The sequence below is a fragment of the Manis pentadactyla genome, chromosome 2 (assembly GCF_030020395.1).
Source record: "Manis pentadactyla isolate mManPen7 chromosome 2, mManPen7.hap1, whole genome shotgun sequence".
Lineage (NCBI taxonomy): Eukaryota > Metazoa > Chordata > Mammalia > Pholidota > Manidae > Manis > Manis pentadactyla.
In genome coordinates, this window is record NC_080020.1 from 13311582 (window position 1) to 13339416 (window position 27835).

General features: G+C 44.1%; 1 protein-coding gene across 3 annotated transcripts in view; it reads left to right on the forward strand.

The window, feature by feature from the left end:
- The window catches only part of SPATA13 (spermatogenesis associated 13), a 167252-nt gene that overhangs the window by 95432 nt on the left and 43985 nt on the right, over nt 1-27835 (forward strand). For 2 of the 3 annotated variants that reach the window (XM_057490204.1, XM_057490206.1), the window contains 2 exons: nt 21674-22039; nt 23571-23715. In XM_057490204.1, coding sequence (XP_057346187.1) covers nt 21674-22039; nt 23571-23715 — 511 coding nt within the window. Of the gene's footprint in view, nt 1-20272; nt 20342-21673; nt 22040-23570; nt 23716-27835 lie in introns of those variants that run through there. The other variant, XM_036917397.2, reaches the window with a different exon arrangement.

Below are 27835 nucleotides of genomic sequence, written 5' to 3' on the forward strand. Positions count from 1 at the left end.
CCCGGGGAGGGGGGCGGTGAGCCCTGCCCTGTTGGAAGGGAGACAATGGGGTGTGGTCAGAAGGGTCAGGAAGGGGTTACCACAGTCATGAAGTTTTCTTAATTTTAAATAAAGGGAGGATGAGCTGAGCTGGGCTGCTTTCTTCAGTAGTGTTTAAATTTTTCATAGTTAATGGTCTTTTTATTCCCATGCAACTGGGCTTAATAGTATTAAATTCTGTTGTCCCTGAACTTGAATATTTGCATTTTTAATAATCACCTATTCTGCCTGTGTAGCAAGTTACTAAGGCCATAGGCTCACTAAAATGTTTTAAGCTTTTATTTATCATCAATTTTACATACTTTATACACAGTTGCAAAGACAATTTAAGTGTCTAATATCACCACTATACTCTGCTTTTTTCTTCCAAGGAGATAAAAAGCAATATTTATTTATTTATTATTAATTTACTTATAAAGAGCATTATTTATTTCATCAAATATTTTTAGCAAATGGCCTGTTACCTGAACCCAAGGGACAAAACCACAGCTTTTCCAGGTTACAATAGTTTTTTTTTCATCTTTTTGGTACTTTTTAACAATTATGTCAAAATGACTGATGTGCATGTAATCCCATTTCATAATGATCAGAACAGTTGTTTTCAGTTAGTCATATGGGTTTCATTTGCTGTCAGAATTCCAGCAGACACTAAAGGTCTTTACATTTTAAATCAAAGACACAGCACATTAGTAAGAAGGTAACCTATTGTTAATATTTACTTTTGCCCAAGGAAGGAATGACCCAGAAAACTGTTTCTACTTTCCCATCTGTTTTTTGCCTCGGGCCTCTCCACACCCAGTCTAAATCCAAACCTGGGGCCTGAGAAGGAGAGGGACAAGTTAACAACGGTGCCTGTCCCTTCCTGAGATGGTCCACGAGCTATAGGAAACCTTGAAAGGTAGAGCTGAGCCAGTCTAAACATGTAGTTTTGGGGTGGTTGTTAAGTGGAGGGTGTTTGGCCATTTACTTGTTTCAGAGTTAGGTCAGAGGCTAACCCTCTCCTCTCCTGCTTGCTTGGACAATTTCAGAAGTCCCTCCCACTGTCGGTCCCCCCATGTTTCTGACCCGCAGATAAGGGAGGAGACACGATGAGATATCGAAGACCTGGAAGGACCAGCTTGGGGACTCGAGGTGTAACAGCGCAAGAGTGGTGCTGAGAGGGCACCTCTCATGTTTATTGATCAAAGAATTGTACACGACAGTGATCTAAGGGGTGACTTAATACATAATGGATAACTAACCCCAAAACCTTGGCACAGTGTCAAAGCAGTCGCGTCACAGAGACGAGCATCAAGAGTTACAGAAAACTCAGTTATTACTTCTTTTTGCACATACATCAAGAGTTACAGAAAACCCAGTTAAAACAGTTAAATCATAAGTCATCGTTGATTATTGGCTTCCAGGCCCACATTTCCTCCTTTCTTTTTAAAAACAGATTATTACTCTAGCAGGCATGTAAAACAACAGTGGCTGGGTGAACACAGTGAGGTGTCTAGGTGACAAATTGCCTCATGTAGTTGGGGGGTGAGGTTCTAAGCCTCACCTCAGTTGGCCCCCATTTTCCCACCTGATGGTCCCCTGCAACCGTGCCTGTCTTAGGTTGTTTCTCCCGTGAGGAATCTGACCCGACCCTGGCTAACCAGCTGTCTTCCAGGGCCATACAGGGAAATGATAGAGAACTGAAAGGGAGGCAAAAATATAATTTGTTGTCATCATGTAGACACATCCTTCATGCTCATAAACCCAGCCTGTGTTTAAAATATACAGAGATTTAGTGTCATATATGAGCTGCTGTAGAAAATAAACTTGCATACGAGGAAGAGGTAAATCAAATAAGAAATTCTCACTTTTTAGCTGTTCTCTCTTGGAAAGTAGCATAAGCGTGTATTGGCTTCAGTAAATCAACAACTGAATTACGCACACAGGTTAGCAGGACAGGGATACATACACATAGCAACAAAAGGCCATATCCAATGGAACCAAGAAAACCAATTAAGCAACCCAGGCTTTTGTGAAAACTTATCCATGACATGATGAATGTCATCTAACTGATTTTGAATAGTTTGAGAAAAATCAGACAAATTAAAACAACACATTCTTGGAAACTGTTCACATCCCATATGTTCTTTTAACAATAGATAGTGTATAGTAGCACAATTTTGAAGTACTGCAACTCATACTTCTCCTGGTTTTTGGTTAAGTTCAGACAATATAGAAGCAGTCAGATTTGTTGTTTTACTGTATGCACAGGCCAGCTTGGGTATCTCGTTTTGCACCCCAGTAGCAAGTCCGGGGACTGGCAGAAGGAATGCAGCAGCAACTGCAACAGCAGCAGAATTTAACAACTTCAGGTTGTCATCACAGCCAGACAGTAGGGCTTGAAGAGATCTTGTACGCTTATATCCAGGGTGATCTATGAGAGCAGGAAGAACATGTCTTATGCCACAAACACCTTGGTAATGTGAAGAAAAAGCTTGATAGGTCTTATTATCGCACAGAAACACCCAACCATTTGGAAGTCTATATCCATATGGCCATTTTACATGAATAGTGGAGTTACAATAAGAAGATGTATGAGTACAATTAATACATGTACAATCAGTGATTATAGTAGTACTAACAGGTAAATTTAATTGACTATCACACACAAGAGTTCTAGGAGAATGGGTAACGTTTATACCTGATATACTGGTAAACACTGGGGGAGGAAGTCCTATTCCTATTAAATTCTTTGTTAACAATCCACTAATGGAAGAATCTCCTGCTACACAAAAAGATGGTTTATTTAATCCTTGGCTTGCAAGTTGCAGCCACAGGTTAGGTGAGGAGAACTTATGTTCTGGAACAAGTGATATATTTAAATACACATAACTACTCTTATATAATATGTCAGGAGATTGTTTTTGAAATTTCTCACAGGTATAATTTCCAATATCTTCTTGAGTCAAAACTTTTATAAATATCATACCGATTATTTTCCTTTCTAGATTGATCAGTAGCATTATACCATCCAAGTCTTCCTCCAGACTTTTGTCTATATATTTGTTCGCCATTCTTTTTCCATACTACAGGACCTATAGGAGTAGAACAGGTGGATATACAATGAAGGACTCCTCGGTCTAAATACGGAGGACTGCTCACACGAGCTGTGATAGTGCAAGCTGTGCAGTGTGAGCATGTATAAATACCATTGCCGGAAACAAGAATAAAAATCTCATTATCCGGTGGGTCTCAACTCTCCGTGAGCTCTGTACAGACTGTTGGTGAGCTCTGTTGATGATTATCTCTTGGAGTGGACTTCTCTGAAGGTGCTGATATTGGGAGTTCTTCTTCATATCGTATCTTAATTCTTCTTCTGGGTAGCCAAATCAGGTGTTGATTCTCTGTAATGACACAAACAAACCCTTTGCCCCACACTTTAATATGACCTTTATACCATTGTGAAGAACCTATTGGAGACCACTATACAGGAACTGCTGTTGTTTTGGAAAAAGAAATATTGTCAGAAAAATGTATTTCCATAGCTGATCATCCATCACGTTTTAAGAGATCAAAATTGAGAATATGTAAAGCATGCATTAGTCGTTGATTTGCAGTTAATTTTATCATATCGGGGAGTAATCACCCTTTTTGTTTTAATAAGTAATGTTTAAGATGAGGACGTTCAATTAAAGCTTGACCTGTAGAATTATAAGGAATACCTGTTTTATGAGTAATATTGTATAGCTGAAAAAGTTTTTTCAGCATAGTGGAGAGGTAGACTGGAGCGTTGTCAGGTTTTATGGTGGCTGGAACACCTGGTACTGCGAACACTTGTAAAAGATGAGTGATAACATGATGAGATCGTTCTCCTGTCAAAACCGTGGCCCATGAAGCAGAAGAATACATATCTATGGAAACATGAACATGTTTGAGAGTTCCAAATTTGGGAACAATAGTAACATCCATTTGCCATAGGGCGTTAGGACGTGTTCCTCTGGGAATGGTTCCAGCTTGTAAGGTAGAAGAATTAATTTGAGAACAGGTTGGACAAGAATTCAGGATATTTTGAGCTTCAGAGGCAGAAAGAGAAAAACGCTTTTGTAAAGTAAAGGAGGGAGCATGAGTCAGGTGATAGCGTTGAGCTGGTGAGTAATTAACTAAAGAGACAAGTTTATCTGCTTTATCACTGTAGTATGATAAAGGACTGAGTAGATTAGAATGTGATTGTATATGAGTGATAAAGAACGGGGGTAGACGCTGACAGATACACACCTGTGATTGAGAAAATAAAGTGTTAATAGGAGATTGTATGGTGCCCAACGTCACAGTTTCTAATAAAGGAATGGAAAAGGCAGCATAGCAGAGTCAGTAACAATATTGAGAGGACCTGGAAAATCTTGCAGGGCTTGCAATATAGCATGTAACTCGTTTTGTTGTGCAGAAGGGAAAGACATGTGAAAAGTTTTTGATAAACCAGAACAAGTTGTATAGGCTGCTTTAAAAGATTTTGTACTGTCTGTAAAACAGGTTAACAGCATCTAATAATGGGTTAGGAGAAGTTTTCTGAGGAAGGATCCATTGATGGTGCTGAAAAAAGGAAAATTTATTCTTAGGGTAATGACAGTCAATATTTCCTAAAAGATCAGAAAGTGCAATTTGCCAATGAGTATTTTCTTGAAATACTTGTATGATATTTTGTTTAGATAATGGAAGAATAATGGAGTGAGGATCTTGGCCAATCATCTGTCTTAGTCTCTGTCGTCCTTTAAGGATAACGGAGGCTACTTTGTCAATGTAAGGTTGTAAGGTGGGTTTAGTTTGATACTGCAAAAATATCCATTTTAACCAACCATCACATTGATAGAACACTCCTGTGGGAGAATGGGGAGTAAAGTAAACTAAAATAAAAGTAAGGGTTTGTGTAAGTCAATTTTTGATAATTGAGCCTTTTGAATGTGTTGTTCTATCCACTTGAGTTCTTCCTCAACCTTTAAGGTTAAGTCTCTAGGACTATTAAGATCTGGGGGTCCTTTTAAGGTGTTGAAAAGATGTAATTTATAAGTAGGAATACCTAATAATGGTTGGATCCAATTAATATCTCCTAAAAGCTTTAAAGTTTTAAGATGATCTCTCTTTATCTGAATTATCTGAGGGATTGTTGAATTTTCTTGAATTTTATTCCCTATATAATTCATTGGGTATTGTCTTTGTATTTTATCAGGGGCTATTTGTAAGCCCCATTGTTTATTTGTTTTTTTTGGTATCATTAATCTACAATTACATGAAGAACATTATGTTTACTAGGCTCCCCCCTTCACCGAGTCCCCCCCACATACCCCTTCACAGTCACTGTCCATCTGCATAGTAAGATGCTGTAAAATCACTACTTGTCTTCTCTGTGTTGCACAGCCCTCCCTGTGCCCCCCCACATTACACATGCTAATCGTAATGCCCCCTTTCTTTTTCCCCGCCCTTATCCCTCCCTTCCCACCCATCCTCCCCAGTCCCTTTCCCTTTGGTAACTGTTAGTCCATTCTTGGGTTCTGTGATTCTGCTGCTGTTTTGTCCCTTCAGTTTTCCTTTGTTCTTATACTCCACAGATGAGTGAAATCATTTGGTACTTGTCCTTCTCCGCCTGGCTTATTTCACTGAGCATAATACCCTCTAGCTCCATCCATGTTGTTGCGAATGGTAGGATCTGTTTTTTTCTTATGGCTGAATAATATTCCATTGTGTATATGTACCACATCTTCTTTATCCATTCATCTACTGATGGACATTTAGGTTGCTTCCATGTCTTGGCTATTGTAAATAGTTAAGCCCCATTGTTTTAATTCAGCTTTGCTCTCATTGAGAATAATAGTAAGAGACAGATGTTTAGGTAGGGCTATGAGAGTATCATCCATATATAATGAATGATATAAGCTGAGGGCCATTTTTCACATATAGGCTGAAGAGCCCTATGCACATAATTTTGACAAATTGTAGGGCTGTTTAACATTCATTGAGGAAGTACTTTCCACTGGAATCTTTCTGAACGGGCCTGCAAGTTTAAGGAAGGGGCAGTAAAAGCAAACTTTTCCCTGTCTGTTATGGCTAAAGGAATTGTAAAAAAAAACAATCTTTAAGATCAATGGATAGCCATGTTCCAGTCTTTTGGATTCATAGCCAGAGAAGGGAGACCTTGTTGTAAAGGTCCCATAGGTCTAAGAACTGCATTAATTTGTCTTAAGTCATGTAATAGTCCCAAATTTCCTGATTTCTTTTTTATAACAAATACAGGGGAAATCCATGGACTTGTGGAGAATTCCAATCTATCTAGCTGAAGCTGTTCTTGAACTAATGTGTGTAAGGCTGCCAGTTTTTTTTTATTGAGGGGCCATTGATCCACTCAAACAGGCGTCTGAGTGGTCCACTGTAGTGGTATAGGAGCCGACAGCCATGTATCAATGGCCCCTAAGAAAAAGATTGAACTGATAAAGGTTCATTGAAAGTCAGTGTAGTGTGCCATTGTTGCATCAAGTCTTGTCCCCAGAGATTAATTGCTATATGAACAATTAAAGGTTTCAATAAAGCTAGTTGTTTTTCAGGGCCTAGACAATGTAAGGTAGCTGAACTTTGCCATACTTGAGAGGCTGTACCGATGCCTGAAACTTGAATATGCTTCTCTTATTTGGGCCAATTTTTTGGCCAGTGTTTAAGGGCAATTACAGATACATCATCTCCCGTGTCTAGCAATCCTGGGAAGGATTTGCCTTGAATACAGATTTTGCATTGAGGTCTGTCAAATGTGATTTTTGTATCAAGCCACATTTGTTTATTTGTACTTCCAAATCCACCTTGTCCCCTTTCAGAAGGTGTTGTTGAAGCTGGGAGATAGGGAAGTAAAAGTAACTGAGCAATTCTTTCTCCTTGAGGTATATATAATTCTTTGTCGGATAATACCATTATTTTAATCTCACCCATATAATCCTGATCAATAACCCCAGGTCTTAACTATTAATCCTTTTAGTGTCCAAGTACTGCGGCCTAAAAGTAATCCTGCAGAATTGGCTGGTAAAGGGCCAAAAATTCCTGTACTAAGTAAATGGACTCCTTGTGATAGGTGTAAATAATACAGATTGAGAAAGAGGCAAGATCTACAGCAGCACTTCTTTTCTTGCTGCTTGTAAATCATGCCATGTTCTTTTAACTGGAGAAGATGCCTGTGTGTTATTTTCTAGGGCCGCAGAGGTTGGCGTGGTTGAAGGATTAAAGGCTGAGACCCATTGATAGGATTATCATCATTATCAAATTTTGAACAACATTCATTTAGACCAGTGTTTCCCTTTTTTACATTTTGGGCAAACAGACGGCAGTTTATTTTTAAAATTTGGCTCTTTTGTCTTTTTTTGCGATCTGCAGGCCTCTTTCATTTGCCCTTGTTTGCCACAACCAAAACATTTCAAATTTTTTGAATTTCCCTTTAACTTTTCCTTCATAGCGGTTGCTAGTAAATTAGCTTGGTATGTAGGGGAACCTGCATCAGCACAAGCCTTGATATATAATCCTCCATTCTAGCTCCCGCAGCTTTTAAAGTTCTAAGAACTCTTCGGCACTCCGTATTTGCATTATCATAGGCTAACATTTGCAACATTTCTCTTAAATCTGGATGTGCTACTGTTTGTCTTAAGTTATCTTGCAGCCTCGCAACAAAATCAACATATGGTTCATTGAGTCCCTGTTTAAGTTTACCGAATGGTAAGGCGGACTTTCCAGCCGACTGTATTTTTTCCCAAGCTTTCAGGCAATACAGACGTATCTGTGTTACTGCTGTGTCCTCGTACCCAGCTTGCTTTTCTAACTGCAGCCAATCTCCTTGTCCTGCCAGCTGTTCAGCAGTTAAAACGATTGGAGGATTGGATGCAGATTTCGCAAAGCTTGTGCCTTTGCTTCCTCATATCACCACGTTTTGAATTTTAAAAACTCAGAAGAGTCTAAACAGGTACAAGCCAATAAATCCCAATCATGAGGAAGCATCCTTTCTTGTTCTGCCAACCCCCTCAAGAGACCCACAATGTAACGGCGAATGAGTGCCGTAAGTAGAGATGGCTTTTTTAAAACCCTTTTAATGTTTTATAAGGAATAGGTGTATAAAGTGCTCTGACTCCACCTTGTGGAAAATCAGGATCCTCACCTGGCCCAAAAGGAGTTAAGTTCACCGGTGTCACTAAGGGTGTCAAATAAGCATCTATATCACCCTGTCTCTGGGCTTTGCATATTCCTGCAGCCAAAGCAGATGCAACAGGGACAGGGGCTGAGGATTTTTTATGATGAAAGAGACAAACAGGACGCACATCATCACTTTCTGAAGAAGAAGAGGATGAAGAGGAGTCAGACGAATGTGGAGATGAGGAATGTTTACTTGATTTTACCACGCCGTCCAACCATTCTCTCTCTGTGCTGTGTGTCTGATTTAGTGTCAGAAAGCGGGGGAGTCTGTAGAGGTTGTAAGGCGAGAGTGATCAGATTACATAAAGACCAGATAGGCACAGAGATAACATCCCCCGTTTATGAGCCTTTTTAAAGCCTCTCATAACATTATTCCAATCAGCCTGTTTAAGGGTCCCCTGTGGCGGCAACCAATAACAATGTTTCTTAGTATATTTATGAAGTTGAGCAAAATCCCTTTTAGAAGTTCTCACTCCTAATGTTTTTAGGAGGGCACGGAGTAGTTTTAAATGTTCCTCCCATTTAACAACTTTAGATTCGTTTTGGCCCATTATAGTGTCCCTGACGTCTCGACCCTGTCCCTACGTACGCTTTCCCGGGAGTCTTACTGGAACGATGATATTCGGAGCTTCCCCGCTCTGAGTTTCAGGGTCCATGTTCGGGCGCCACTTGTCGGTCCCCCCTGCTGCTTCAGACCCGCAGATAAGGGAGGAGACGTGATGAGATATCGAAGACCTGGAAGGACCAGCCAGGGCGCTCGAGCCATAACAGCACAAGAGTGGTGCTGAGAGGGCACCCCTCATATTTATTGATCAAAGAATTGTACACAACAATGATCTAGGGGTGACTTAATACATAATGGATAACTAACCATAACTTGCTGGACAGCTTCCGGTCTCACGGAGCGTCACGCTCTCAGAAACCTTGGCACAATGTCAAAGCAGTCGCGTCATGGAGACGAGCATCAAGAGTTACAGAAAACTCAGTTAAAACAGTTAAATCATAAATCATCGCTGATTATTGCCTTTCAGGCCCACACCCACCACATTGTTTACTCCTTAATCAGCCTAAGTGTGGTAGGAAAAGATAGACGAACCCCTGGAAGGAGTTAGGGGGAGAATTGGAAAACCTGGGTAGTAGGAAGGCCATTTCTGGTAGCCTCGCTTTATACTGGAGTAACCCTACCACACGCACACACAGCATACGGTCTGTAAAAGAAAAGGCCGCTTTGGAGCCAGAGAGATTATTCCACCTACTTGTTATAATTAGACAAGAAACCAAGTATGATTCAGTAAATGAAACAAAACCGACTCTGGTTGAGTTCCATCTGTGATCAGTTTAAGAGAAAAGTTCTGGGCAATGAGGAGAAGGGAACAGAACAGACAAGAAAAGAGAGATGTAGGATGTTGGGGGTGGGGGGAACGTCCAGGAAAAACTGCACCTATGCATCCACTGGAGAGTGAGGACCAGCAAATAGCCGGCAGAAACAGGAGAGGCGCATGCACCGGGCACGGGAAGTGAGGCCCTGTGAAGGGGATGGGCATGCAGACTTTCGTGGAGCAAAATCACAAGGCCTAGTACTTTTGAAGTTGCTACTAAAGGTTTTCATCTTGCGTTTTTCTTACCACAGCTACGAAGGGTGGTGTCATGTCTAGTGCTGGCCTCACAAAGATGACAATGAACACACTCATTCCTTCTTTCTTCCGTTAAATCTGCCTTCTCTATAGCTAGCTTCTCATCTCTAAAATGGGTATAATCATGTCTTTTTACTTATCTGAAAATATTTTAGATATTAAAGCAAGTTGATAAAAGTGTAAGATGTCTAAATGTAAGACATCCCTTTGGTGTTAAAACAGAAAAAATGTCATTAGGGCTCCAACTTTTAGCTAAGTATGTAAAGATCTTTCTTCCTTTCAGTGCCTCAAAATATAGTAGTCGATCTGGGTTCTTGTGAGTTCCCTCCTGTGAGAAACACACTCACTGGTCCAAATTCAGTAAGTGGACACAGAGACAAACAGAACAGTGGAGCGAGGCTTTAATGACGGTCTTGCAAGATCGGGTGTCTGGTGGGCAGGGAGTTTGGCGCCAATAATTTATCTCCTAGTGCGGGAGTCCCTCCCCTGGTTCCTCATTGGCTGAGTACCACAGGGTTCACAGTCTTCCCCCGACGTCGCCTAAGCCCGTTATATCTTTCCTTTACATGTCTTGTTCTTACTGGTAGGTTTAAAAAAACTCAAACAGGTACAGCCAGGCCCTTATCAATCCCCACCCCCACTCTCAGCCCAAGCAGCTTCCCCCACGTGGCCCTTTGTTCATACCTTACTGTTAAAATGTCTAAACATCCTAGTGGGGATAAATCACATTTAGGTTTTATACTCTTTCCTAACGGTTCCCCCCTCTTTTTATTTAAGAATTTCTGATTTTATTCCCAGTAATGTATTTTAATTTATGCTTGGTCCTTTCTCAAATTTCTCTAATAGCTTTTTACTCTCTTCCTCATAGTTCAAATTTTCTTCTAATAAGATTATTTTGGGTGTAGGTCATAGGTATTTGCTTGTTTATGGCTGCCTTTATAAGCTTTTGAGTCAAGCCTCTCACACAAGGGATGATACAGCATCTACAGCAGTTACAACTCCCACAACTATAACAAGGGATGTTAAAACAGAGGCAACTATACCTTTCTATTTTCCAAACCATCTTTCCAACTAGTCTATAAAAGGGTCACTGGTGCCGGTGTTCAGCTAATTCATTAGCTAAAGTGGTGCCTTGTAATGATCTACAACTTCTATGAAAAAAATTTTTTTTCATTGGGTGTGGAGAGAAATGCCAGGGTAAATGGAATGGCCAATTGGACTAAAGCACAAGTCTTAGTCCAGGTGGGTGGCAACAAGTAGCGCAGGTTCCACTTTCCACAGTACCACCAAACATCCACTCGGGGATGCATAATTTCAAGAAGTTGCCCTCTTTAGAGACATTTAGGACATGGGTACAAGTCAGTAGTTCCCTACAGGAGTTTTGAAACCTTCCCCTTGCCTAGAGAGGCATGAGGAGTGATTCTTCCCTATAGAAAAAGAGGGGATTGCCCTTGGGTCTGACTTCTTTAGTGCATGAAAGAGTAAAGACAAGCCCTTGCAAGTCTCATTTCCCCAAGTGTCCTTGTCCTGGTACAGGGCCAACACGCAGTTCATCTCAGTGGGGTCTGTGTCCCAGCAGAGAGGGAACGGGACCACCTGCGCCTGTGGCCATCCAGCAGCACATGCGTAACAATCACTTTTATTCAAAGCGAATACTGAAAATTTAACCCACTCTACCCAGGCATTGGTGTCTCCATAACTTGTCTGTATTTCAAGAGTCTGTTTTAGGTCTTTTATCTCTGTTACAGTAACTAGTCTAGGGTCATTATGGGGAAGCTCTGACTTGTTATTTCTCTCAGGATTGGGGGTGGCCACAATGGGTGAAGTCTTGCCTTCGATTAAATTAAGACTAAACTTTCCCACGGGATCTACTCCAATGACATCTGCACTGAGTCCGTAAACATGAGGGGCAATTACAGGGTCTGAGTCTAAGTCTTGAGGTCTATGTATACTTAATAAAAGGGGGTTACACTGTCTGTCCTGGCAATTGTCAGGAGGAATTCCTTTAGCTAAGTGGAGCTTTCTTTTTAAAGATTTTTCTGCTGCATGAGGGGCCGTCCACCCTTGAAACTGGGTAGTCCACCAAACACTGCTCCACCTTGGACATGGGGGCCTACTTGCCTTTTTATTCTAATAAGATTTGTCTATTCAGGACAGAGATACTTATTATCTCCAGAAAGCTGTCTTTGGTCATTTAGGTCACCACAAGAGAGAACCTGACAAGTATCAAACCTAATGATTTGGGGCTTGATGTTTTAGTAATATTGATTACCAGTTTGACAGGATAACCAGGAGTTCCTTCCCATTCTAGGGCTTCCTGTGACTTGCCTGTGAAATACAGAGTTAAAAGGATAAAAGTTAACATTTTTAGGCTCTTTTTAGTTTCAGCCTTAAGGGTTGGTTAGCCACTTGGGACACCTGCCAATTCTGTTTTGTCCCCAGATCCCCCAGTCAGTTTCTTTGGTGTAATGAGTCCAATCCTTTTCAGCCGCCCTCACTGCAGTCTCCCTGATCAGGAGCACTTGGTAGGGGCCTTCCCAGCTGGGCTGGAGTTGATCTTCTTTCCAGGATTTTAGTGACACCAAGTCTCTAGGCTGGAAGCAGTGAGCGAAGAACTCAAGCGGGGGAGTCTGGGTGAGGAGTCCTTTCAGCTTAAGAGACGATAAGTTAGAAGACATGGCCAGCACATATTCCATCTTTTTCAAGTAAACTTGCTTCATATTTTAAAATTTGAGAATCTATTAGCCAGCGCCGAGCCCACTGATTAAGTAAGCATGACCCGAACCTGGTGAGGAGTACTGACCGTGAGGGTTCCTCCGAGTTAACTTCCTGCTCTCTTCCACCAGGAAGGCCGTGGCTGCGATGGCCTGAACACATTCAGTCCATCCTCAAGAGACAGGGCCCAATAGTTTAGACATAAAGGCCACTGGTTGTTTCTTTCCTCCCCAGGCTTGGGTTAAAACCCTACAGAGAACCTTGTTCAACAGTAACAAACTAGTGAAACGGCTTCTCTAAAGATGGGAGTGGCAGGACTGGGGTGGTGACTAAGGATTGCTTTCAATTCCTCTAGAATTTGCAGTTCCGTTGGGTCCATTGGAGAGGGTCTGGCTCTCTAACAATTTGAAATACAAGCTTCTAGCCTCTCTTCTAACACTTTTTGAGCTTCTCTCAGTAATTCTTCTCTAGGTTTTTCATTCCATCCATCTAAATTCTGTAATTTCTTAGATATATCTGGCCAATTTTTAGTTACAAAATTGACTTTTAAATGACCCTGTCCTACCTGAGCTTCTGGGTCAAGTCCTGAATACTTTCTCATCTGGTCCCTGAGTCTCTGTGAAAATGCAGTTGGGGTTTCTTCCTTTTCCCATTGGACTTCAATCACCTTAGAAACATTTTGAGATCTTGGGGCCTATTCCCTGATTCCCTTTATAATTAGCCCTTGAAGATCCCGTTTTAATTCTGTCCCCTAGATTATTATCCCATCTAGGATCTACATTTGGGAACTTTTGTTCCGCTGACTGGACACCCTGGCTCGGTGGGTGTTTTTGTTCCCAAATGGACATAGCGGCTCTCCTGATCACCCCCCTCTCACCACCACGCAATGGGATATTCATGATGGACATCAGTTCAACCTAAGTATATATATTAGGTCCCAGGAATTGATCTAGTGGGTCCACTAGGCCAAGGGGATTTAACAAATTTCCCCTTGTCCTAGTGGGACCTCTCTCAATGGAACCGTCTTGGGGTTCCTGGTGGAGTCCCCAGAAGGCAAGGGGAAACTCTAAGTCCTTCTTACATAGTTAAGTCCGAGGAGAGGAAATCCTGGGGCAAAATACCTCTGAGAACTGAAATCGAAGGGAGAAATAAAGTTTAAAATCTATTTACTACTCACAAGCTGCAGTCTGGGGCGGTTTCTCTTTCAGGCTCTAGCATCAGCCAAAAACCGGCCCTCCCCCTCACCTCTCGGGTACAGATAAGCCCTCCATTGCCCAGGTAATTACTCATTGATATGGAGATGAATTTCTCTTCACCCCTGAGGAAAGATGCAAATGCACTAAAGCCATACTTCTTTCCACCTCTGAAGGCCTGGTGATATATGAGTGGGCTGGAAAGAGAAAAAGGCCAGGAAAGTCCACCTAAAAGACCCAGAGTTAATTAATCAAAGCTCAAAAAGACAGGAGCAACTTGGCCTGGAATGTTTGAATATTCCTCAGACAAAGGAGAGGGTACCTCAGCATAGCCTGCCTTTATTATGTTAATCATACAGGCCCACCTCTTTTTTTCTTTTCTTTTTTTTTTTTTAACTTTACCTATATGCTATTTTTTTTTTCTTTCTGACCCCAAATAGTCTGCAACCCAGGAAATCAATTTAGCATGCAGCCGCAGCCATAAACAACATAGTAAAAGGCAGGAAGGATTTCATCCCAAAGATTGCATTTTAATACCCAGGAGGTCAAGAAGCAAGATTCTCAACTTACTCATTAGCAAACAGACAATAACTCTGCCCCCCTTGGAAGGGCAGCCAGTCCTGATATGCTCCCAAACCAGGAAGCTGCAATGCTGGGAGGGGACTAAAAGCAGTCAATTTATTGTGTTAAGCTAATTTTGCAGAATTACCCAGAGGAGTGATAAATATGTCTCATCAAAGATACTTGAGACCACCTAACAAGTCTACACCTCCAGGTGCCAGCCACACTCCTAAAGAATCCTTAAAAAGGGAACCCCCAACCTCTGGGGCGCTCCTCTCTCTGAGGCTGCCAGCACCCTCAAAGTGCACAACCTAAAACTTCTCTCTCCAACCTCCCAGGGTGCCCCTCCCTCCTGAGGCGGCCTCACTTTCTCTCTCCAGGAGTAACTCCAAACAAAACTTTCATTCCGCCTCACCACCGTGTCCGTCTCTCAACTCTCCGCTGCGGCTGCGGTGGGGAAAGGGACCAAGGAAAACACACAACGCTCTCCCATCACCAGGGCTTGTCCTGGGAGGTCTCTTGTAGTTCCTCCTCCCTAGCTTTCCCTTCCCTGGTGTTGAGGGGAAGCGCCCTTAGTAACCAACAGATTCCTCAGGTGAACTGGAGGCTTTATTACTATCAAAAAATAACTCAAACCTGGCAAAGCCTGTTTTCATCTGATCTAACTTTAATCCAGACAAAACAGCAAAATTTGATCATCTTCTGTTTGTCCTTAACCCGGTACAGGAGGCGTCCCCCCACTACCGTAGCCTTCACCCCAGCAGGCTATCTGGGGAGGGAATTCCAAGGGAGTTCATGTGGTTCCCTTTCCCTGCTTCCCTAGGCCTAGAGTTTGTATTTCCCATCCTTCAAGAGGTCCCTGTGTCTGAGATCCCTGTGTAGTCAACCCCCCATAATGGAAGTTTCTTGCACACACCCCGAGATTACATGTCTCAGCCACACACACTTGGCCTCTGAAAAATGCCCAACTACCAAGGCAGTACTTATAGCCCAATTTTCTCACCTTGGCTCGTGCACGAGGTTGCCTGGTTGCCGCGGTGCCTGCATTTTCTCCCTTGCGTCAGTCACGCTGTCTCCGCACAACAGTCTCGGGTCTCCCCTCGGCTCCCGTGCGAAGGTGAGATGCCCAGACTGAGCGGGCCACCCAAAGCCAGGTGGGATGTGTCTTCCCACTCCGCTTGGGCCCCCACCTCGCACAAGCAAGAGGATCCTGGACGAGCCCCCAAACTGTGAGAGACACACTCACTGGTCCAAATTCAGTAAGTGGACACGGAGACAAAGAGCAGAGCAGAGCGAGGCTTTAATGACGGTCTTGCAAGATCGGGTGTCTGGTGGGCAGGCATACGTGGGGAGTTTGGCGCCAATAATTTATCTCCTAGTGCGGGAGTCCCTCCCCTGGTTCCTCATTGGCTGAGTACTACAGGGTTCACAGCCTTCCCCGGATGTCGCCTAAGCCCCGTTATTATATCTTTCCTTTACATGTCTTGTTCTTACTGGTAGGTTAAAAAAAACTCAAACAGGTATAGCCAGGCCCTTATCAATCCCCACCCAACTCTAAGCCTGAGCAGCTTCGACCACGTGGCCCTTTGTTAATACTTGACTGTTAAAATGTTTAAACATCCTAGTGGGAATAAATCACATTTAGGTTTTATACTCTTTCCTAACACCTCCCTCGCTTAAAATCTTAGGACATATATGTACAAACTGTCCAGTTCCCAGCAGTCTATAACCCAACTACCATGCTTAGAAAAGAAGGACTATGTAGAGGCGTTTTGAGTATGACCTTAATTTTCATGTAAGGGAACTTAGGTAATGATGCATTGCTCTAAATAGTGAGATACCACTATTTTGATTTTATAATATGTAAGGCCTACGATTGCATTTTTTTCTGGAGCACAAGGCTGGTGTTATATGTTACTCTTAAGTAATATTATCTAAGATGGGATGTTTTAATCTCGGTTCATCCAAGGACACTAGTGGCAGAAATCAAGGAGTGGGGACTTGTACTAGCCTGTTCCTAAAATGTAGCATTTCCGTCAATTATGAATGTAGACATCGAGCCAGAACAATTTTATTAACACCTGTGATATTGTCACCAATAGAAATCACAGATCTTTTTCTCATCATATAACAGTTTTTTTTGATAATTTAAAACCTCTAATCCTTGTCAGTACTTGGCAGGTTTTAGACCTATCACTAGTCTTTCATTCATGTGTTACATGTATTATTATATCACAATTCTTTTTACTTTTTGATAATTGCAAATCAGCTGACTTTATAATCTTTCCTATCTTATTTTGTACATTTAAAATTATGATTCTGAGAAGGGTCTATTGCTTTCCCCAGATTGCCCAGGGCACCGTTATCAGAGCTTCTCATAACTCCCATTGTCTCTCCCCTCCCTCCAAGCAGCTCTATAGCTAAGGGCAGGAAAACCTCTAAGTTCTGTTTTCCTTCTATAAAAGTATATGCTTAGGATGCAGGGCTGCAGAGCAGAAAAGACAGATTTTGAAATCAGATAAACTGGGTTGTAAAATGGACCCCTCCCCTCCTTGGCTTTATTAACCAGAGCAAGATTTTATTTATTGTAGCCTCAGTGTCTTAATCAGTAAAATGTGGCAAATAGCTACCTACATCTTGGGGTGGTTGTGAAGATTAAGGTAACATGCCTGGTAGAGCTCTGGCATGTTGTAGGCATTCAAAAATCATAGCTTCCATTGCTATCATTGGTACAGACGCTACACACTAATTGCCAGGATGTTTCCCCTTCTCACCTCCAGCTCTGTGACTGCACCTGAACTCCCTGTGGTTCAGAACCCTGATAACCTGGGAAAACACAGGAAGCCTGCTTACTGTATCAGTGCACATCTTGAGAATTCTTTTTGGCTCTTCTACAGTAAAGTTTCTTTGCTTTAGTTTTTTTTTCTTTCAGTCTTCATAAAGCATCTTAATTTTCTCACCTGTAATATTTTCTTCTGAATTACCATGCTTTATTAGTTTCCTATGGCTACTCTAACAAATTACCACTAACTGGGTGACTCAAAACAACAGCCATATATTCTTGTTGTAGGCGCCGGAAGTCTGAAATCTCCGTGCTCCCTCTGAGGCCCTGGGGAGAACGTGTTCTGGCATCTTCCACCTCTGTGGTTGCCGGCAATTCTTGGGGTGCCTTGGCTTATAGGTGCATCACTCCGAACTCTGCCTCTGCCCTCACATGACTTTGTTTCCTTCTGTCCTTGTGTCCGAATTTCTTCTTCTTCAAGGACACCAGCCGTTGGATTAGAGCCTCCTCACCCCCTCACTCCCCAGTCTAGTATGACTTCATCTTAATTAAATTACATCTACAAAGACTATTTCCAAATAAGACCACGTTCACGGGTACTGGGGGTAAGGAATTCAGTATCATTGTCTATAAAAACCCTGTGTACTTGCTTTCAGAGTGGATATATGTGTCAGGGTGTTTTGTGCGAGTCACTTCTCCTCAAGTTAATGATTTACGCTCACTGTGGTTTCAGAAAATGTTTTGAAATGTCTTGTCTAACTGGAGGCAATAAGGTCTGTCTTGGCTTTTTACTTTCATGAAGGAAAGTAAGCAATCTTGTATAGGTAGAAAAAATGTCGGATCCTTGAGTGAGGAACATACTTTAAAACCATCCTGAGAGTCAAGAGTTAAAAAGACAGCCACTCCAGTGAACAGTTTGTTTACAGAAGTTTATGACTTGGGTGTGAATTGGCCATTCAAGCCGAGAGAGCCCTGGCTTGATCTGAAGCTCCGGCTGCTGGATTGTGAGGAACTGGTCTAGGCAGAGCTCTGACACAGCTGCTTGTCCCTTGTCTTGTTTTAAAGGCCAGGAAAAAAATTTCAGCACGGATGTGGCCAAGTGCTTGTTCCGACAGTGTGTCTGTGGGCCACCACTGCCTGTTGCAGAGTCCAGGGTAGGTCGTGACCTGTTGGAGAGTGTTTGTGGGTGCTGGGTGTTTGGAGTTCCAGGTATCGTCACAGTCAAACCTCTTTCCCTGGGTATTACCTGAGGTGGTATTTCAGAAGTGTGAAAACTTTGGTAAAAGAAGATTCAGCTATAGAATATGCACCAAAATTCAGGTTTGTTTTATTTTTACAAGGAATACAAGTCTCCTCTGGCTGAGGCCACTGTTGGACTGCAAGCTTAAATCTGAGGGACTTTACCCCCCCTATCCTTCTCTCCCTCTGACCTTTTGCAAGGAGTAAAATGGATATTACCATTTTATATATTATTCTGTTAACTAATTTTGCAATTCCTAGAACATTCGTGCCAGTTAGAGGCAGGTGTTTTCTCCTTTTATATCTTCACCAAGACTGTTTGAATCCTGCAAATAGCAATAGAGTTGTTTCTTATGGTGCCCCCTGTGCGGGAACAGTGGGGACACTTGGGGCGTGCTGTGCTAACGGGATCATCTGGCCGGCCCCTGCCCTCTCATTTTCTGCTTTGCACACACCTGCCTTCACCCAGCCTCCATCACTTCCTGGCATGTTTTGGCCTCTGAAGGATTTGTCACCTGAACAACTAAGGATTTGTTACGTGTTCTTGTTTCCTAACCCATTTCCTTATTTTCTTCTTGTCATCGGTGAGGCCTCAGTGAGGCAGGCGCTGTGTGTTGCATAAGTTTAAAGCAAAACAAAAACTGCACATAGATTTGTGACCAGTTAGACTGCTGTAATTTTGCCCATAATTATGTAGTACTTCTGTTTTTCTGCCACACTGAGTCTTTTTAATCACAGGGTGATAAGATAAATGGGTTTATTCTCTTTGTGTGCTTAAATTGTGCCACCCGATTTAGTGATTTTGTTAAGCTGTCCAGAATAACCTGTTTTTCACATGTAGTGCAAAATATAATACTGACTTTTCTGTGATTTCTCTCATATTTTCCCATGGTGCTGTCAGAGAGGAAAAACTTCTGCCATCCTCTCAGGTTTGGGGGTGTACAAATTAAACTTCAAAAGACAGGTTAGCAAGAGAAACACAGAGTTCACATAAAAAAGACTTGAGAAAGAAGTTAGAATGAGGGGCTTATATCCCATCTCCATAGGGGAAGCAACAGTGGAGAAGGGCACTTAGAAAGAGCAAGTGACTTTTAGGAAGGATAAATGGGCTTGAAGAAGAACAGATGGGGGGGACAAGGTAGTTTTGTGACAATATCTGTGTAGGTGGGGGCTTTTCGCATTGAAAAGAGCCAGTCTTCCCTGGTTGGAAGAAAGAAAACCCCATCCCAAGGAGAGGGATTTAAGACACAGTTCTTTCTGGGAGGCTCCACTTTCAGGCAGATAAGGAAGTTCAGGAAAAAAGCCTATTCTTAAAAAACCTTCAGCTCAAAACAGTTTTTATGCCACAGCAGTATATTCTGGATCCCTTCAGTGGTGACTTGAACTACAGATAGCGTTCCAGGCAGTAAGAGTCAGTAGACAGCAAGGTAAGTAGTGACTCCTCGGACCCATTTTCTTTTGAGCAGAAGTAACTTGGTAAAGTGGAAAAATTTTGTCGTGTGGTGGGAACGGATATTAGGAGGCCCACATTTCAGTGTTTTCTGTTGCTACTCATTGGCTCTGTGCCTGGGAAGTCCCTTCACTTCTCTAGGTCTCAGTTTTTCTAATTTGAAAAATGATGGGGGTGGAGTAGAATATCTTTAAGTCCCTTCCTGCTTCCTTTGCTCTTCATCACGTTTTTTATAGTATAGGATCTTAGGGAATGCTTAGGCACATCAGATTGGATATGGCGGAGGCTGCCTTTCAGGTCTCAGTTACCCCTGATTAGCAAGAGGCAGGACTTGAGGGCAGGTCCTCTCGGGTGCGTGGGGCTAGCTGTCCGTTCTGTCTCCTGGCCAAGGGGGGGGGGCCTGCCCTGCAGTCACATGACTTCTCTGACTGTTCTAGTGCTCTTCCTTTGCCCGTTTCTGTTTTTACTTCATTTAAAAATGATGTACAGGGATGGAAGAACTGAAGGGCTCACTGGTGCCTGCCGCATACTTTCAGTAAACCGTTCTCTTTGCTTCTTTCCGTAGAACTCTGCATCACCCCCTCTGAGTCCAGACTTTGAGGGGTGTGCTGAGATAGAGGTTATCTCTAGGCAGACCTGACCCTGGGGATTGTTATTTTATAGCGCTGTTTTTTTTAAGAGCAATAATGAACTATGGCTGATAAGGGCTATCTTACTTAGCATTATCATAGCTCTTCATCCTCACAAGGACCCATTATTTCCCAGAGAACAACTGAAGAACCAAATCTGCAGAAGTTAAGTAACTTGCCTGAGGTTACAAAGCTGGCTGGTGACCCAGCAGGACTTACGGAGGACCTCTTAGCCTTTTCTTCCCCCCTAGTGCATTGAATTGCCTCTCATAAAGTTATTTGAAAAATTATAAAGTATTGCCTAATTTCGGATCATAGGCTGTCCAGCTGTGGGACTGTCTAGTCTGAGATCCTAAAAGGTTGGTTGTCCAAGCTCACACGGCTAGTTAACAGCCTGATCTCGTTTTCTGACTCCCAGTTCAGTGCTCTCCCCATCACAGGTGAGTCATTGACTCTCAGGCTCCAACAGCCCAGATTAATCTTCTTAAAGCACCTTCTATTTTTTTTTCTTAATTTTTCAATTTTGGTATCATTAATCTACAATTACATGAGGAACATTATGTTTACTAGACTCCCCCCATCACCAAGTCCCCCCCACATACCCCATTAGTCACTGTCCATCAGCGTAGTAAGATGCTATAGTCACTACTTGTCTTCTCTGTGCTATACTGCCTTCCCTGTGTCCCGCCCCCCCCCAACACCTGCTACATTATGCCTCCCTTCCCACCCATCCTCCCCAGTCCCTTTCCCTTTGGTAACTGTTAGTCCATTCTTGGGTTCTGTGAATCTGCAAAGCACCTTCTATTTTTAAACATTATTGAAAAAAAATACCTTGGAGTAACAAAGTATAGAATTACACATTCACTTCTGGCTGACCTGTATTTCCCCTGTGCTATTGTTATGTATATTTGGGGTGACACCAGGCTCTTTTTATGAGCTCACAGTTGTGCTGGTTTTCTAAGTGTCTTTTACTATAGCTCATCACTGATCACCAAACGTAACTAAATTATGGTTTCATAATCTGAACTGAAACCATAATCTCCTATTAAAGATAGATTTGCTTATTTTAACCCACATTACATTATGCCTTTCTATTACACAAACAACTTAAAAAAAATAATAAACCAGCAAATAAGCCTTGAGGCACCGCAGAGGAGGTTGGGAGGGAATGTATCGCTCTTCTTTTTCAATACCTTCCTGGATATTGGCCCTCACCTAACTTGTTCGCATTTGAAAAGGTTGTTACTGAGGAGTCCTGGAGGCGGAGCGCATGGCAAGATGAAGAAAGGACAGAGGCTCCGAGGATCACCTGCAGGAGATGGGGCTCTGGGAGCAGGTCCCGGCCGCGACCACTGTCTGACTATGGCCAGCTGGCCAGCCGAAGTTTGTCTATTCCTGAAGACTCAATTGCGGTAGATCCCCAGAAAGAGGACATTGTGGATGGTGACCACCAGCCAGTCATGGCCTCCACGCACCCTTCAAACCAGAACCCTGCCGTGGGCTGCCCCAGAGGAGGCCGGAGAAGACGCCCCATCTCTGTGATAGGCGGGGTTAGCCTCTATGGGAACAGCCAACCAGAGGACATAGAGAATCTTCTGACCCAAGTAAGATCTGGTGTGCTCCCACCAAAGGCAGCAGGGCCCTCCTCCCGCTTCCTGGCCTTTGTTGTCCCGCTGCAAACCAAACAGGATGTCGCTTTCCTTTCTTCTCTCTGCCTCCAGGATGGGGCAGCTGCTCCCCACCTTTCTTCCTGACTTTGAAAACATGCATGAATTTAAACTAACCATCTGACACTGGGATGCCGTTTACTAATCTTCTGTTTCCTTGGATCTTAAATAATACGTGAAACTAGTTTACTGTTCCAAATCACCTGAGATTTTAATGACAGGAAAGTAGCAATGCATATTTCGTGAATTTCCTGAAAGAAGAAATTCTTGAAAGAGAAAGTGTTATCCATTGTTAAAATGTAAAGATAAGAAAACAAAGTAGCAATCAATTTTTTTAGGAGATAAGGAAATAATTTTTTTTACCATTTTTGCTTTACATTTTAGTTCCAGCTTTGCAGCTGCTTTGACAATAGATAAAAATCCTAATATTATTCCCTTAGTATGGGTTAGTAATTCAACAAATTTTATCAAGTTACCCAAAGAGAACTTGGAGGATACAAAACATTTCACACATTTAAAGTGTCCAGGAGGAGTTAATATTATTTGGTGAGACTAATACCCCAGCCAAGGTCTAAAGGTTCATTTAACAGTATATGAGTAAGTGCCCAATATCATTTTTTAAACTTGCTAGCTGCTATCATAAATCACCCATAAAATTATCTGAAAAGGGAAATTCTGCATCGGTATCGGATTTTATTACTTTCTCTCTGGAAAGCCCGACGCAAATGCCTCGTCTGCAGGGAGCACTCAAAAACCTTTCGTTGAATTGAATTCTTAAGGTGAAAAATTAAGTTGAAGAGTATTGCGAACTTCTGTTGTTCAGATGCTCTGTGCGCTAGGAAATAGTTCTCAGCTAAAACAAACTCATCTGTTCTAACTTGAAACACAGTATAGGGAAAACTAAAGACTTAGTCGTTATTTCCCTTTAGAGCATCAACAACAAGTGTAGCGTAGTAAGCTAATTCTCTGTATCATAAGCCCGCTGAGGGAATCGGGAGGAAAATACTGAGGAACTCTGAGGGAAGCATGACCCACCTGGCCTCCGTCCGCCTTGGGCTTCGCCACTGCCTTTGCTTCTGCAGGCTGCTGCTGGGAACACATCTTCTTAACCTCCTGACCCTGCATCTGTGTGAGAAAACCGCCACTTCCTAAACTGCTTTTCCTCTTCTTAGACCTTTGCCTTTTCCTGAGTGTTACCTATCGGCATGTTACTGACAAGTAAGATGAAATGTGCTGCTCTGAGGTAAAGGCCATTGGGTTCATACGGATTTTTAAAATAGAATAACTAATTGCAATTGAGCCTCAGTGCAGCCTGAAGCTTTTGACACGATTTGGAGAAACCATTTCACATTTCTGAGTGACCTCGAGGTGAAAATGCCAACCAGGTTCTCTGAGTTGTGGTGTGAATTGCTCGCAGGGGCTGCCACTTCCTGGCAGCTTCTCACAGCCTTTTGCTTTCCTTTTGTAGCCGGCAGCCAGGCCTCCCGTGCCAGCTCACCAGGTGCCGCCCTACAGAGCGGTCTCGGCCCGGTTCCGGCCGTTCACGTTCTCCCGGAGCACCCCCATTGGGCTGGACCGCGTGGGGCGCCGGCGGCAGATGAGAGCGTCCAATGGTGAGTGGACAGGCCCGGCCTGCTGGGGGTCTCCCCTTTCAGAAACTGGCATGGAATCCGTGGTCTGTGCAGTTACACTTGGGGCCAGCAGCCTGCACGCCTCTCCGCCTGTCCCCAGAGCAGGGCCTGGTGTTGGAAGGCCTGTCGCAGGAGCTGCTCCCGCAGGCGTTGGGTGGTTGTCAGCTGTTTGGGGTGGGTACCCTGTGCAGTCACAGTGACTCTGGTTTGAGCAGTTTGCGTCTCTTGCCTGTCTGTGTACCTGAGTGTCTGCAAGTGGAGATCTGACTCAGAAGGGGTCCCACGGATCTGCCTTAACCTTTTCAAAGCTCTTTCTGGGTGCTTGAATTGCAGCAATACTGTTGTGACCACCAAAGAAAAGCTTTTATTAGTTAGTATGCTATCATAGCACTTACCCAGTAAATACCTGTTGGTTTGCATTAATACCCCATGTTTGGGGGATGATTTTTAAGTTCCTCAAAATCTTCCCCTACACTTATGGTCATGTCAGTGCCAGTCAGTGGGCTGGACAATGGCAGGCCAGCGTGGGCTGGGCGAGAACAGCAAGAGCTGATACGGAGCACTTACCATGACGCAGCTGTTGTCCTGGCGCTAAGGGAGATTCACTCATTTCATCTTACATGCCATGGTGGGTACTATTATTAGCTTCATTTTAAAGATAAGAAAACCCAGGTAAACAGGTAAACTGCCCTAAGTCACCCAGGGAGGGGCAGAAATGGGATTTGAATCTTGAAACAGAATTTTCAATACGAAGGCCCACCTTTAACCATTGAACTATACTGACTTTTTAAAGAAACAGCAGACTAGTAACGATGACCGCTTGAAGAGCTGGGTTTACCGTCTTTTAAAAATGGATGTCATGTGGGGAGCGGAGAGTGGTGAGCTGGGCTTGGGAGGCCCCGGCCCAGGTTCCAGCACCGCCCCTCCCTGGCCATGGGGTCACGGTCTCCTGGTGATGGCGGGGGCTGAGGTTTACATAGCGTCTTTCATTCAAGGGACTTGGAGGTGGTGGGGGATGTCATTTGGAGAGAATTAAATCTCAGGGGGAGCAGAGGAGCCGAGGAAGACTGGGGGGGAGGAGGAGGCCGGGAGGTGTGCCCGCGGGCCACCGGAGGTGCTCAGAGGCAGGCTGAAGAGGGTGATGGCTGGGGATCAGAGGTGGCAAGGGCACTGATGGATTCTGTCACGGAGATTGTGCCGCAGAGCATCCTGGGGGGGCCAGACGCAGCAATGAGAGGCCAGAGAGCGGCAGTAGTGAGGGGGTGTTGCCACCCCCACTCCTGTCACTTACGTCAGGAGGGGTCAAGCTTAGCCTTTCATCAGAGAGGAGGGCAAGGGAGAGGGAAATCAGGTGGCAGCCAGAGGTGGGGGGCGTTGGCAGCCCCTCATGCCTTGTCATCCTCTCGGAGGCGCAGACAGGACACCCTGGAGTCACTGTCCCCCTCACCCGCGGAGTCTCCTCCGCAGGGCCGCCCTGCTGCTCAGGCTCCTTCACCCTGTACCCATCACCCTCACAGCTGCCCGTCCCTTCCTCTGGCCAGGCTTCCAGGCACTGGTCAGAGTTGCCGCTCATGTTCAACTCTTTGTTACTTTCCCTGAAAACTTCATCATAATTACTGAAATAAGTTCCAGTTCCTTAACAAGTTTACAGGTTTTCTGCAAGCCCAGGCTAACCTCCATCTGTGTCTCTCTCTTCTCTTGCCAGGGCTTGCCCTCTGTCCCTCCAGCCCTCCAGCCCTCTGTCCCTCCAGCCCTCTGTCCCTCCATCCCAATCCCTCCAGCCCTCTGTCCCTCCATCCCAATCCCTCCAGCCCTCTGTCCCTCCGTCCCTCCAGCCCTCTGCCCTCCAGCCCTCCAGCCCTCTGTCTCTCCAGCCCTCCAGCCCTCTGTCCCTCCATCCCAATCCCTCCAGCCCTCCAGCCCTCTAGCCCTCCATCCCTCCAGCCCTCAATCCCAATCCCTCCAGCCCTCCAGCCCTCCAGCCCTCCGTCCCTCCGTCCCTCCAGCCCTCCATCCCAATCCCCATGCTCTACTCCCCTTGGCCCCTTGCCTAGAATTGCCTTCCTTCCCTTTACCCTGTGTCAGCATTCTTTCCATTCAGAATTCAAAACTCCTTCCCTCTGTACCCTTGGTGACAAAGCACCTTCACCGTCACCCTTCTGCAGAGCAGCTGGGCCCGGCTCTCACGTTCATTCTCTCCAGTCCAGACCTTGCCTGCTGGGGATGTATTTTGAGAAAGTTATCCAAAAAGAGAGCAAAGCTACACTCACAGGATGTCCTTTACAGCATTACCTGTGACGGCACAGTGGCTGAAGCAGTGTGAGCGTCCAGTTACAGTGCAGTAGTGAGTCGGAGTGTCATATGGGCCACTACTTCAAAAAAGTAAATATAATAAGGAAAACCATGTAACAAACATGAAAAATGGCTGCTGTAATTCTAAAGTGAGAAAAAAATAAAAAGGAAATAAAATCATATGTATATTGGATTAATTTGCCAAGGCGACTGTAACAAAGTATCACAAACTGGGTGGCTAAAACAACAGACATTTATTATCTCGGTTCAGGGGGTTGAAAGTCAGATCAAGTGTTGGCGGGGTCGGTTCCTTTTGAGGGCTGTGCAGGCCCTGCTGGCCTCTCTCCGAGCTTCTGGTATCCTCAGGGACCTTAGTGGGTACTGACCCCAGCCTGCACCTTTACATGGCATCTCCGTGTCATGAGGAACTAGGGCCCACAATAATAATCTCATCTTAACTTGGTCATGTATTAAGACCTTTATTCCAAATAAGGTCTTATTTGCTGGTACTTGGGGGTAGGATTTCAGCACCTTTTGGGGGGACACACAGTTCAACTCATAACATATACCATCTTTGTAGCCATATGCAACATGTGCACATGTGGTCAAAGATTTAACAAGGTGCAAAAATAAAAATAGCTTGGTCAGGGTGGTAGGAATGTAGATGATTTCTTCTCTAACCAGTATTTTGAAGCAACAAAAACTAACTCAGACTAGCTTAAGCAAAAAGAGAAGTGATTGAAGGGACCGAGTATTCCCAGAGTTGGTGCACTGACTGGGGAGCCAGTCTGGGACATGGACGGCGGTCAGGGGTGTTCCTGGGGCCGAGGGACCACATGGGAGGAGCCACAGAGGGCTTGTCCCAGGACGGCACAGAGCCCTCCACCCATGGGAGGCTTCTCTCCTTCAGCCACTCGCTCGGGAATCAAAGCTCCCAGGTAAGGGATTCGGCTCTCAAAGCTTAGGCGACACTGGAACAGGAAGGAGGACTGGGTTTCCCTCGAGACCCCTTGCCTTCCGTATTAGCAGGTAGCACATGGGCTGAACACAGTGGAGGGGAAGTCATTCCATCAAAGGAAATCCAAGTGGAGTCAGAAATAGAAATAGATTCTGGACAGTTCCTCCATCTGTTCATTCATTCATGTACTCAAACTGCTGAGTGCCGGCCATGTGCCAGGTGACAGCAGCGAACCAAACGCAGCCCCTTAAACCACGTACATTCCAGTGAGGGGATAATAAATCAGTGAGTGTCTCTAGAGCACAGCAGGTAGTACTGTGGAGAAAAATTAAGCAGAGTAGGAAGTACACATTTTTAAAGGAGCATCATTCTAACATGATGCACCTATTCCATGTGTAATTAAAAACCCTCTCACTCCTTCTCCAGAGGGAGGCAAGCGAGAGGCTCATCAGTTACTGGCAGCATCTTCCAGTCTAGGGCCTCTGAGTAATGTGCTTCCTTCTCCGGTTCCACTGCAGTGCCTTTTCAGTTCTGATACCCAGAGGTGGATTTAAGCAACACACCCTTATCATAGTGGAAGGAGGTGGGGGAGAGAAAGAAATAAAAATAAGTACTATGTGTGCCTATGTGACACCACAGAAGAATGCTGCTTTTCTCTGCCACTGGTCACAAGCCCGTATGTGCCGTTTTTGTCTCGGCTCATCTAGTTGCCATGCATGCACCCCTCGCCTCCAAACAGTATCTTGCCTGGTAGTGACTTTTACTAGCTGAGCTGGTCCAAACCTTCACTCTGCAGGTTTCTGAGCTGTGAGCTGTGAGTGGTCCTGCCTGCTTAGAGATGCCCTAATGTCC